At 37.5% G+C, this 13,675-nt stretch overlaps 1 protein-coding gene across 1 annotated transcript in view; it reads left to right on the top strand.

The window, feature by feature from the left end:
- Positions 1–13,675, top strand: part of CNTLN (centlein) — a 207,462-nt gene that overhangs the window by 25,148 nt on the left and 168,639 nt on the right. The window contains exon 3 of the mRNA XM_050912620.1: positions 4,081–4,165. Within this exon, the coding sequence (XP_050768577.1) occupies positions 4,081–4,165 (85 nt within the window). The remainder of the gene's footprint in view (positions 1–4,080; positions 4,166–13,675) is intronic.

The following is a 13,675-nucleotide window of genomic DNA, read 5'->3' as shown; positions in this document are numbered from 1 at the left end:
CTTGACAAGCCATTAAAAATGTGCCAAACCTCAAAAATATTATCCTGTCCTGTTGTGTAGAGTATAGCATAACACAGGAAAAAAAATCGTAACACAGGAAAAAAATCATAACACAGGAAAAGTATTAAGCTTAAGACTATTTTTTCAGTTTTTTCATTTTTGTGGGAAGCTGAATCTCGATAATCTTTGTAGCTAAATACATCTGTGTTAAACATTTATAATAGGTAGTACTCATGGGAAAACTGATTGGAGCTTAAAACTTGTACAAATTGACAGCCTCTCTTCACTCCATTTTTCATCCTAAAGAAGTCTGCAAATATTCTTAGCTCACATCATTATTGCTCATCAGTGGTTCTAATTAGCTAAACAGGAGTTTGTCTCAGTCATTGATCATCATCAGCTTCTTGACAGTGCCTGAATATTTTTCCCCCATATTCCAGTGGACTTTTTTAATATATTGTAAATACATAGTGGCTCAATTAATGAAGTCGGTCAAAGATTTTTTTTCTTAATATTTGTTACCCTTCTAAAAAAGAGGAGGTGATTGCTGCAATTCTTATAAAGTCTCATTTCAAGGTGCAACAGCAGATCCAAATATGATACGTAAGTTCCAGTCAGTCATACTACCTTGAGTGTCTGTGGGGAACTGTCCGGTAACGAGCATTGGAAGCTGTCCTATGCCACCAGGAGAAGCTGCTGATGAAGTTCCATATGAGGTTTCAGTTTGTTTTAGGCTTCTGACAACATCCGTTGTGTGCTTAAATTCTGATAGTTAGGATTTTTTTCTTTACCTCTGGGTGGTAAGTAGTGAAATTATTTTGGGGGGCATTACTACAGCCTGTGCTATCTAAAGAGTCTGAAAGAAAACCTCAGAAAGCCAAAAACCCTTAAATTTACTTTAAACTTTTCCCACTCATTACGATGACAATAGATCTGTGTTTATAAACTTCGTTCCTTTACACCTTTGTTTGAAGGATTGTTTGACTGAGCATCGGATAAACAGGGAAAATACTGCATTGAACTAGAAATGCACTTTGAACCATTGGCTAGTGTGTGCCTGGGTTACAGGCACATTTTTTGCTTTAACAAAGGTCTGTTTTTCTCTCCAATCCCAGACTCTTTTGTGCAGCCTTGGCCTAAAGTCATGGGGCTCCATAAATTCTTGACTACCAATAGTACACCAGAATTAGCTGTGCATACTATTTTTCAGTTCTCCAGAGCAGTTTGTTCTTTTGCTTGGTTCTTGCCTGGTTTACTCACTTTCTTCCTGTTCTCTCTTTAAAATAAAAAAAAAACCCAAACCCCACAACTGTAGAGTTCTTTTGAGCCTTGCTTTGCGAAATCAACATCACCCATCAGGTTTTCAGATCAATTAATCCATTAGAAAACAAGTTTAATAAACTTTCAAGTGATGATTGCATAGCTGAGTTAAGAGGCTAGTTAATTATCCAGTATTTGTGTTTAATTGGGCCTTGTTTTAAAAAAGCTGACTTTGTGAGAGGAGATAGTGGTTAGAGGAGTTGGGAAGACAATGGCATATTGTGGATGGTAGGTATAGAATAAGTGCTTAGAATAATGATTTAATTTAAGTAGAAATATAAAGTAAAAACAGCTGAATTAAAATGAAGAGTGAAATACTTCACTGTGGGAACAAAGAATGGATAGGACATGTCAGCCAGCAGTTAAGGTCAGGATACTTTTGAGGGCCGGAGGCAGTGCTATTCAGTGGTTCGTGGGGCTTGTGTGTGTGCATATTTTATTGTATGATTCTTTCTGTGTCTACACATTGCTATTCTAAGTAGTAATTAAGTATGAAGAAACATTGGTATTTTTATTCTGGAGCAGTTTTGGTTCATTTAAGTTGTGGAATAATACACAGTACCTACCATGAACAGTGTGCCTGTTTCAGGAACATGCACAAACTTCTGTGGTAAGTACACAAATAATGTATTCACAGACACTTTTCCTTACTAACTCTTAATTTTTAAAGTTGTCTAATATCTTTCAGTACAAAGTTTTATAAGCTTATCAGAAAGTCTTTTACCATTTTTTAAAACCTGACTGAGAATGTGATTTCTGTAAACAAGTTATGCGTCATAAGCAGGGTGGGTCAGTTTCATTAACTGTCATATGTTAAGAAACCTGTTTGTTGTTTTCTCTCTTGTGCTCCCTTTTTTTGTCCTTAGTTTTTTTTCAAAGGACATCATAGTGTAACCTTTGGAATACATCAGATAACTTTGTATTTGCATGGATATCTGTAATTACAGTCTGCTTAGTTCAGTTTTAGTAGATGTTCGAAGAGAAACTACGAAAAACTGGCTGTACTATGTATTTAACTGCTCATGTCTTCCTAGCAATCTATCATGACAATTCCTTGATGCTTCTGATTGCAGGTGATCAGATGCTTTGAGGTCAGGATCTGATGTGCATTTTCCCGTTAAGTTTCTGTCTCAGTTAAAATGTCAGATACCTTTCAGACATGAAATGTCTTTTGGAATACTTGTTGAATATTCATGGTTTCACTTTTCTGTGCTCATTACAGCTCCTGAATTATTTTCTTTATGGAAGTAGATTTTTTTAATGCCATACAACTGCTTAAGATCCTGTATATTTTTGCTTCTCCTAGCTAAATGTAATTTAAATACATATCTTTTCAGCTAGGTTTTTCTTAGCTTTCTTCCAGTGCTACAACACATCAGTGCTGCTATATTTGCAGTAGGAAGGCACTACTTACAGTTATGCCTTGAGACCTCGGTTTCCAAAAACTTTGCTTTAAATTTCATACCATTTTAATGTAATTTTTTTTATTTACTCAAGATCAGACTAGATATTTTAGCAGTCATAGAACTTTATTTAAAAAACCATGTTATTGGATGGCCTGTGGGGACAGTGTAGTTTAGCCTTTAAAATCACTGATAACAGTAGAATATGCAGTAATACATAATAGCGGAGAAGAATAATTGTCCATATATGTACTATTCTTACTGGTCTCTGTTACAAATTTCTTCAGCAGATAAAGCCTTTTGTGCACAGCTGGATGTTCTCATCCACTTTTGATCAGATTTACAGACTCATGGGTACCACTCTTCCATTCCCTTCCACCTCTACCCATTTTGGTAGAGCAAAAGTTGCGCAAGGAGGATTCTCTGGCTTCTAGGGGTGGATTATATCCAGCCATGATGGAAGTTTAACTGTATTGTGAGAGCAGGGATAATCTGAATGAGTTTCTGCTTCTCTGTCACCTGTGGTGCTGGGGAAGCCTGAAGTATTTGGCCATTTTTAGGGAATATATGTTTCTCAGACCTTTTGTTGCAGATATGTGATAGGAACTCTGTCTTGTGCTAGGGAATCTCTGTGTACCTTACTATTGCAACATTTGTTTTCTTTCTGCCTAAAACAGAAGCCAGTAAGGGCATCAACATTTAAAACTCAGTCAAGAAATAGGATAGTGATGAGATGAGGTGGTTTGTTAAACAAAGCGTTAATGACTCATCAGCTGGTTTTCTACGAAGTGTTGCGGAGATGATTATAGCCCTGCACTTACTAACCACTTCGAGAGGCTCTGCTCGTCCCTGTTACCCAAGCTTCTGAGCTGTCTTTTTTTCCTCTGGTAAAAGTTCTAGGTTCTATCTGTGTGAAAGATAGTAAAACAGTTATCCATGATGTTCAAAAGTGTTTTCAGACATAGAAATGCCATGTAGCTGAGAGAAGGACTTCACAAACGCAAGCAGCTTAGTGGCTCTACATTGCCAAGAAGGCAAAAAAGCATTTTGCTCACTCTGAACAAGTACACTTTCTGCATTTGGGAAAGAATGAGACAGATAATTTCAGCTACCTAAAAATATATTTTAAGGCCTCTTGCTTCTGTTCCCTTTTGAACAAAGTTGTGTTAGCTGTTTACAGATGTAATTTTCTGTCACTTGCCGTATGCTCCCTGATTAATTCTGCAAGGCCTGTCAGCTTCAGATAATTTAATTTTCTGTGCTTTAAAATGACATTCATTATCAGGACATGAAAAATTCAAATGATTAACTGCAAATTATGACTAATAAAGTGTCTATTTTTTTTGTTTGTTTCCAGAGAAAAGCAGAAAGCTGAAGTCAAGGACAGAAGGGTTTTAGAGATTTTGCAAGCCAAAGACATCAAAATAGAAACCCTAGAACAGGTTTGTATTATGTTTAAATAGAACACTTAAGAAAACTGCTATCATTGACATCAAATTTATATTTCATAAGATGTGAAAATAGTTTGCTGTTGTATCTTAAGGTTAAAGTTGCAGGTGATTCAGAGATTATAACCTTCTGATGGTGTATTAATTAAACTCTTCTGAGTTGTTCAAACAGTTGACCTTTCACATAAAAGGTCGCATATGATTTTAGATGAAACTTTTTCTGAAAAGTTTTATCAACTCATTGCCTTATTTTGCCTAATGGACTAACCTAAACTTGGATTTTAATCTAGAAGAGTTCTGACTATGTTTAGGTTTGTAATGTGCCCGTGGTTTGGAAAGATTTGCCATCCTGACAAATACAAAAAGAGAACATTTCTAGAGTAATGAAGACTAAACATGTAGTATCCTAAAAGCAATAGAGCTATGTATTTTAGTGTTACTAACATTACAACAATACTTATTAACTGTTAGCATAAACTATAAAACAATACTGACAAATCCAAAATGTCATACGTGAGTATTATGTCATGTGTATTCTCTATTGAACTGCTCACTCAAAACTGAGTGCTGTGTGTCATTTAAAAAAAAATTAAATGAAAACCATGTATTGAGCCAAGTCATTGGTGAAATTGAGGAAATATAAGTGCATTTTCTAAAAATCAAAATAATTATTTGAAAAGTAATCAAAGCTTTTGAACCCTTCATAGTATTTGAAATACGGTACTTATGAAATCCAACACTAACAAATACTAAATAAACACAAGAGAACAATAAACTTTGCACCTTCCTTTTCTCCATAAATCTCAAAGCACTACCTTCTCAAGACTATGAGGAGAACAGAATGTGCTTTTCAATATTATTAAGAACGTTAATAAGAAAAAGTCATAATCAGATCAAGTGTGATATGGAGGGAGAGAAAAAGAACTGGAATTACTTCACAGATGATAAAGCTGATAGGAAAAACACAGACAAAGGTTGAAGGTGTGCTTTCAGATGTCTAAATCGTGCAGTTCCTGGAGATAAAAGGCTGACTGATACATAGTTTTTCATAGAATCACAGAGTGGTTGAGGTTGGAGGTCATCTGATCCACCACCCCTGCTCTAGCAGGGTCACCTAGAGCTGGTTGCCCAGGACAATGTCCAGACAGCTTCTGAATATCTCCAAGGATGGACACTCCACAACCTCCCTGGCCAACCTGTGCCTGTGCTCAGTCACCCTCACAGTGGGAAGGTGTTTCCTTATGTTCAGAGGGAACCTCCTGTGTTTCAGTTTGTGCCCATTGTCTCTTGTCCTGTTGCTGGGCACCACTGAAAAGAGCCTGACTCCGTCCTATTTGCACCTTCCCTTCAGGTATTTATATATAGATAAGATTCCCCCTGAGCCTTTTCTTCTTCTGGCTGAAGAGTCCCAGCTCTCTCAGCCTTTCCTTATGAGAAAGATGCTCCAGCATCTAAATAATCTTCATGGCTCTTCGCTAGTCTCTTTCCAATAGCTCCATATCTCGTACTATGAAGCCCAGAACTGAACCCAGCACTACAGGTATGGCCTCACTAGTGCTGAGGAGAGGGGAAGGATCACCTCCCTCAATCTGCTGGCAATACTTTGTCTAACACAGCACAGAATCCCATTTGGCTCCTTTGCTGCAAGGGCACATTGTTGGCTCATGTTCAACTTGGTGTCCACCAGGACCCCCAGGTCCTTTTCTGCAAAGCTGCTTTCCAGCTGGGCAGCCCCCAGCATATATTGATGCATGGACCCCAGTATACAAAGTTGCATGGAGTTGTTCCTCCCCAGGTGCAGGACTTTTCATTTCCCATTGTTGAATTTCATGAGGTTCCTTTCAGCCCGTTTCTCCAGCCTATCCAGCTGCTGAACGACAGCACGTCCCTCTGGCTTATCAGCCGCTCCTCCCAGTTTTTTGTCATCACCAAACTTACTGAGGGTGCGCTCCAGCCCATCACGCAGATCATTAGTGAATTTTCTCACATTTCTGATGGCCTTTACTAGGGTCTTGCTTGAATTGAGGTAAGTTGTGTAGCCAGTGGTGTAAACTCAGGTTTCCAGAGCTTACCTGCTTCTGGTTTGTTCAAAATAAACCTGATACACCTGCTGCCTGATGAGAAACACCACTGAAATGAGGTTATTCATCTCTTTATTTTGTATTAAAGCAGTGGCTGGAGTTTCTATGTGTTGTCATGTCCTCATGGCTGTAGGTGTGACTTGTAATGTGTCTGGTGCATGCATGCACATCATTTTTATAAACCGGCAATGCATGATTATTCCTGCATTTCCACCCTATCCTTAGCTGAAAGAGAAAATACCTCTTGTCCTGGTTTTGGCTGGGATAGAGTTAATATTCTTCTTAGTAGCTGGTACAGTGTGTTTTGGATTCAGTGTGAGAATGATGTTGATAACACACTGATGTTTTAGTTGTTGCTAAGTAGCGCTTATCCTAAGTTAAGGATTTTTCAGTTTCCCATGCTCTGCCAGCAAGCAGGTGTGCAAGAAGCTGGGAGGGAGCATAGCCGGGGCAGCTGACCTGAACTAGCCAAAGGGGTATTCCATACCATAGAACGTCATGCTCAGTATATAAACTGGGGGGAGTTACCTGGGAGGGGCAGACAGCTGCTCAGGCATTGGTCAGAGGGTGATGAGCAATTGCATTGTGCATCACTTGTCTTTTCTTGGGTTTTATTTCTAGTTTTTTTTCTTTTTTTGTTATATTACTTTTCACTATTATTATTGTTATATTTTTATTATTGTTAGTATTATATTTTATTTTACTTTAGTTATTAAACTGTCTTTATCTCAACACATGAGTTTTCCTTTTTTCCCGATTCTCCTCCCCATCCCACTGGGAGGGGGGAGCGGCTGCATGGTGCTTAGTTGCTGGCTGGGGTTAAACCACGACACCTGTGTAAGAAGTTTATAAGAATTTGTATGCAGTAATGTGCTTTTAAGAAGGGCTGCCTGCTGTGGCAGCTTCTGAACCTGTAGTGTGCATCTCCATGAGATTGCTCTCTGTGGTTTCAGATCAATTTCAGAAGCTGAAATTGAAATTGATCAGAAATCTGAAATTGATAGTGTGATGCAGTTACCATCTGGTAGGGGAGAGAGACTGAAAATGTAACTAGAACCAAGGAAAAGTGGCAGCCGGGAACGGAGGGCTTGGCAACAGGATGGGAGGAATTAACAGATGAGGAGGACGTTTTTGATGATTGTCACAACTTTAATGCATGTTCTAACACAGCCCTTTCAAATAGCTTCCCATAGAGTATCATTGACTCAAGGCGGGTTGTGAAGGGCACCAGATGGTGCCAATGGCCGGTGCTGTAGATAAAAGCTGTGTATGAAGGTGGTGTCATTCTGACCTCCTTGCCTCATTCATTGGCTGGGATGCCACAGGATTGAAACGAGTTTTTGGAGTGGTTTTGGTGGTTTGGTAATCAAAGACTGGAGCTGGCATAGCAAACAATGTACTAAGAAGCATTCTCATTTATTTTGTTTTTCTGGATTTGTTCTTTCTTTGTTCATCTAAGGAGAAAAAGATATTATTTGTGTAATTAACATGGCAATAGGTTGCTTATGAAACTGTGAGTTTTGACAGTAATGACAATGAATATTCTTTTCTGTAGAGTGTAGACAGCAAGACTTCAAGGCTGTGTATTGCAGTCTACTGATCTATTACGTCTAGGAAGGTGAGATTATCCAGTCATCTCTTCTGTTGTTTTTCCCTTCCCCTTCACACATCGTACAGATGTATCAGTTGCAACAATATCATTTGTCATAGGGTATTTATTTACTAGGACTTTCTGAGTGGCCACCAAACAGCTGATTGTATGAATCCATGCTGAGTAAGGGAAAAAAGGCAAATAAATGACGTATCTCTTAATTCAACATGTATGTAAGCTGATATTGTTGCCAGAAACAACAACAAAACCCTAGAAGGACAACATGAGATAATCTTTCTTCTCTTGTGTTCTGCTTAGACTTTGTCCTCACATGCTCAAGAGCCCTTTTAAAAGTACTGTAAATAAGAAAGCACATTCTCCACACCCTAGGTGAGAAGCATGTAGTTATTTAATACTGAGAGCTAAATTAGCTTTATTTGTAATGAGATATTTCAACTCTTTGAAGGGTTTCCATTTTAATGGATATTACTGAAAAGCAACAAAAATAATTAATTTAGAAACTTATGACTGAGAATTAATATGGTCTTTAATCACTTTTGTATAACCTAAAGGGGGAAAAAGTGCTCAAATATTCCTGAGAATGGGACCTGTGGCTTTAAGGGTAAAAATCAGTGTAAATCACAGTTTTGCAAAACTTCTGCTGTCTAATATCTTTGGAACAGAGTACATGCATTGAACTTTTGTGTACTTTAGCATGACTTCATTCTGTTGTGCACCTTTCCTAAATTACAATGGTGTAATCTTCAGTTTTAGATAAATGTATAAGACTTTTTTCTTGCCATGAGTTTATTGCATAACTGCACATTGTGTTAAACATTTAAAATATTAATTAATGTGGAGCATTTCAAAATGTACCATTCAAAGGTTCAAATAATTATAGTATTTATTAAAGCACTTAAGTTTTTTTTTCATCTATTATTGCACAGAAATTCAGTACAAAATATATTGTATTGGAGTTTTCCATTGTATTTTTCCCTTTGTTCCTTCTTTTTTTAATTCTTGTGTTTGTGATTGGTTGATTGGTAACTTTTGGTCTTGATAGTCACAGCTGTGCCTCATCTTATTCTAAATGCTTTGTGGTAAAAATCTTACTCCTTTGAGGTTGGTGGCTAGATTGCTATACTGATCTTATTATTGTCATTTTTGTTTTACACAGTGGCTCAAAACTCTTTTCTCAGCAGTTTTGTATCCTTGCCATATATACATAATTTCTCTGTGTGTTTCAAGGAAGAGAATTTCTAACTGCTGCCTTTAAGTGGATAACTCACTATCCTAGAATTTTAATTGTTGTTCTTCTGAAGGCTGACTGCTGCAGATATCTTTTTTCATTCTCCCTTTCCTTTGGAAACATTTCCCACCTGGTGTATTTAATTTATAGTATTTGTGTATGTCTCAAATAGATTACTGGTGCTTTTTTTTTCTTTTAAAATAAGGTGAGGTTTTTGGAAGAATGCATTAAATTTTTTTTAATTCAAAGAATTAGTTTAGAGGATAATGTAGGAACAGGGAACTCAGTCTTCTGCCATTCATGCAATAGATAAATTAAAATATCTTCACCTGTTTTCCTTAGAAGATGAAATTAAAGACGTGTAAAAGTAGCAGTAAACCTTTTCTGTCTTCTGTAACATTGTTAATTAATTTGGTTTCAATTTTGATCTGGAGGAACTGAAGCTAATCTTTTTGTCCTAGACCTTGTAACGTTTCAAAACCTTACCAGCTGATTGTACTCCAGAGGGGTTAAAATAGTACTAGCTTGCCTCATTATCTGCACTTGAAAATCTTCAGCTAGCTGTGCAAATCTATATTAAAGCCCGTTTAATGGGTCCAATTGAAAGAAGCATAATTCTACCTTCAAGCATTAATTAACGGTAATAAATTTTTCTTGACTTTTGTACCTTCACCTGATTGTATTTTTCTTTGTAATAAAATGCTGTTATTAAATTAAGACAAATGTATACACACATTATTGCCATCTAAACACTTTATTTCCAGTAGCATATAACCTTGATTATTCTCCTGTAATGAGGGACATGAGGATAATTTGGGTAATAGGGAGTTTGGATGAATGTGTCAGTAGTGATGAGATTATGCGAAGTTTATAAACTCTTTGCAAAAAAAGTTTCTCCAGTGAATGATATTCATAGATACTGCAAGTGAAGAATATCTGAGGACGCTGACACTTTTTTTTTTTTTCTTTAAAAAGATCATTTTACTCAAGTTGTACCTTGGAAAAGGGATCAGCCTTCAGTGGTGAAAACTGTTTTATGTAGCCCCTTTGAACTGCATCAATGAATTATCATATGTCTTTATGCCTTTCTGCTTGCCATCTTCTACTTGGTTTTCCTATAAAATTAAGGGGAAGAAATCTTGTTAAGAAACTGGTCTGAGCGAGAAAGATGAGAAGGAAAAAATATATATTATTCAAATATTTTAAAGTTGCTGATTCTGGTTTATTGATAGAAGGCTACCTGAGGTGGCTGGTATGATGACTATGGCTAATATCTATGAGCTTGTTTGTCTGAAGAAATTAATATGCTGTAAATTACAGTGTACCTTTACAGCTCATTAGTACTTTTGTATGAATTCCCAGTAGGAATGCTTTCTCTACAAGTTGAAAATGTGTTTCTGAGGTAGCTTATTGTATTTTGAGAAAGGAGTTTTCCTACTGAATCCACAACAAAGCAGCTATATTGGGTGTTCGTACAGGTGTGATGTAAATCCATGCTTCACCTTTTCATTAATTTGCCTGTGTAGCCGTGCTTGGAGTTGGCTAAAGCTTCTGGACCTTTATTACTCAGCCTTCGTGTTCTCAGTGGTGTTTCTACAAAGATAGCCTGAAAGGATAGCTGTACTTGGATTAGACAGGAAAAAGTACAGTAAGTAAAGAAATGTGATGTTTCTTGTCCTCTGCCCATTCCACTGGTTTGAAATGCTCAATTCTTACGTGAGCAGAGCTCAATATTCAAGCCTGGAAAGAAGAGGGAGGTCGTCTTTGATCTCATTCATCCTCTGGGGAGCTGGGGTCTAGTTTGGGAAATTTCTTGTTCAGTCCAGGTAAGAATAGTTATGATGTAGCCAATTAGAGTTACAATAGGATAGCCCTTTTTCTTGAGATAAAAATGGTTTCTAAAGCTGTTGGAAACTGTTTTTACTGTAGAAGAGATTAACTACTTAACTGTGGTCAGTATATTATCTGGTTGCTGTAGTGACACAATTTTTTTTTTTAACTGTAAAGTCAGTATAGTTTTAAGAGGGTGAAGCTGGATTTTATTCCCCCTTTGAGGACGTTGTTGATCAGGAATCTTTTCATATATTGTGGCTTCTTACTTGAATATGGGCAGATTTCTTCAAGTTCAAGAAAATAGTTGTTCCTTAAGGACCCGATAGCAGAAAGAAGCATGCAGTGCCCTTTGAGATTAGGTTCTGCCCTTACGAATCTGCTGACCACACTTAGGAAGGAGCTTGTCAGAAAAGTTGATCATAGCAACAGCTGTTCTTTATTTACTACACCTGATCTGGTAGCATTGATGTATGTGAGTGTAATGAAATATTGCTGTGTCAGGAGTAGATGCTAGTAGGTATCGTTTCCTGCAGATCTCACATAGTCATGCACACTTCCAGAGACAGAGGCTAACTCACTCGGAGGACCTTGTGTAGGCCTTGCTGAGGAGGAAAGTGTAGGAAAAAACCAAACTAGTTCCATCAAGATTGTGCTCTTCAATGAAGAGAAGAGCAGAGCTCATTTTAGCAGATGGTTGGTTTTGATTTGGAATTAGTAGAGAGAATAGAGGGTAAGAAGATACTTTGGATTATCTGCTGCCTGACCTAGAGGGCTGGGCTGCTGCTTTTCTTCTTAGCAGCTACATTTTGAAACTATGAGAGGAGGGAGTTGAGAAAATATCGATGTATTGCACGGTGCTGCTTTACAGCGCTGTGTTATAGGTCCTGTAGAAAATCCAGTCTGTCCTGGTGCAGAGAATCACTAGACAAAAAAGGAAAGAAGATTTATTTAGAGCAGCTGATGGTTAAGGTGATGTTAGGGCTGTGGCAAGATTGTCAGATTATATTGTCAGTGTTCATTGTAGTTATCCTGAGAGCTGTCATATCCTCATTAGAGGAAAATGGACAGTTAATCTCTAAATGTACCAGATGCATTACTGCAATACATGCTATACTGGGAGAGGTGCTGGATTTATTATGAAGCTACAGCTTTTCTTTTTTGGCAGTGCTGTCTCATTTCCAAATTAGAGGTGTGTGTTTGTGAAAAACTGCCTCTAAGTATTGCCCCCTCGCAGGGCAAGGAGCCTCTGTATTCTTTGTTTCAGAGATGGCAAACCTATTGTGCATGTGCCAGAAATAGTATTTGGCTCCCTTGTCAATGCAAAAATGCAGCTGCTGGCAACGCTTCCTTGCACTATGCCTGTGCAGCAGAAGGAACCAGCAGAAGGGATACAAAGGATTGTAGGATATCATAAGAAGTGAAAAGAATAGTAGAGCTTTGTTTTTTGTGGATGAGAGAAGGAATGTGCTGCAGTGTAACTATAAGGAGCAGCTTGAGTGGAATTAAATGGTGCACATCATAAAAAAGTTTTGTTGGTGCTGTGACCTACTTAGATTGCTGGCCAGAGATGGTTCCTTTCCTGCTTCTGAGAGTGAGGTGCTAGAGTTGCAAGACTGACTGATACACTACATAAAGTCACAGTTTATTTCCACCACGTGTTCAAATACTAAGAAATTCTGTCAGGTGGTTCGATTAAGATAGCAAACTTGGCTGAAGACACCAAATTAATCGCATCAGACAAGTCCAAAGAGGGCAATAGGGAACATGGTGTTTATAATAGATTATACTGTTTGACCCTTCCTTAATCTATGGGTCAGGTGAGAATTCAGGAGCAAGACTGACTAGTGGTAAAGGAGTAAGTACGTATTCCCTACCTGCAGGATGAAGTCAGCTGCTCATATTTCTGGTCTACTTCTCTGTAGAACCGTTTTACTTGATCCTTTTAAAAAAGAGCTTTAAAGAATCTTTATTTTCTTTTCTTCCTTCTGCAAAAAAGACGTGCCCTTTTTCTCCAGCACATAAATGGTACATAAGCACATTTGAATGGACAGTGTTTTAAGAGTGTTTTTCCTTGTATACGTCTTTAAGTTACCATGTTTTATTTCATGTCTATTATTGATAGAAATAGGCGTTCAAAAATTTTCATTCATTTTGGGAATGGATTTGCAGATGCCTGCTTGCAGCTTCATGCTTCTTTTTCTCAGAAACAATTCTTTAAATTGTTTAATCTTATGGAGTCCTGGAAAACATAGGATGGGATAAGGAAGAACAAACAAACTTCTGGTGATATGAAAATGAAGTGAGCTCCCCCACTTCAATTCCGCTGTCTTTGTGGTGGGTTTTTTTATTTATTTAAGATTGTTATAGTGTAAGGGCAGATGTGAAAATTAGGAATTAATAATGGGATATGCACTCATAATGCTATTGCATGAGTTAAATTTTAATCCACTATACGTCAGTTGCTATTTTTCCTTGTTTTTTCTGTCCTTGTTAGGAGTCAAGTTCTAAGTTGAATAGTTAGCTGTGAATACAGGCATCCTTTGGAAGGATACTGTAGAATCAGGTAGCACTGTTGGCATTTTACTTTTGGAGCAGTATGGATTTTAAAAATGACTTGTGTTTTATATCGTAACTAGCTAGTGTCATTTTGACTATGAAAGGACACCATACAGACTGCAAAATGCAGCAGATGACTTCTATAACATATGGTTACCTTTTCATGAATTATTTACATAGAACTTCTGTTCATC

Source organism: Gymnogyps californianus, chromosome Z (genome assembly GCF_018139145.2).
Source record: "Gymnogyps californianus isolate 813 chromosome Z, ASM1813914v2, whole genome shotgun sequence".
Taxonomy (NCBI): domain Eukaryota; kingdom Metazoa; phylum Chordata; class Aves; order Accipitriformes; family Cathartidae; genus Gymnogyps; species Gymnogyps californianus.
The sequence above is the reverse complement of the archived record's forward strand: the minus strand, read 5'-3'. Positions and strand labels throughout refer to the sequence as shown.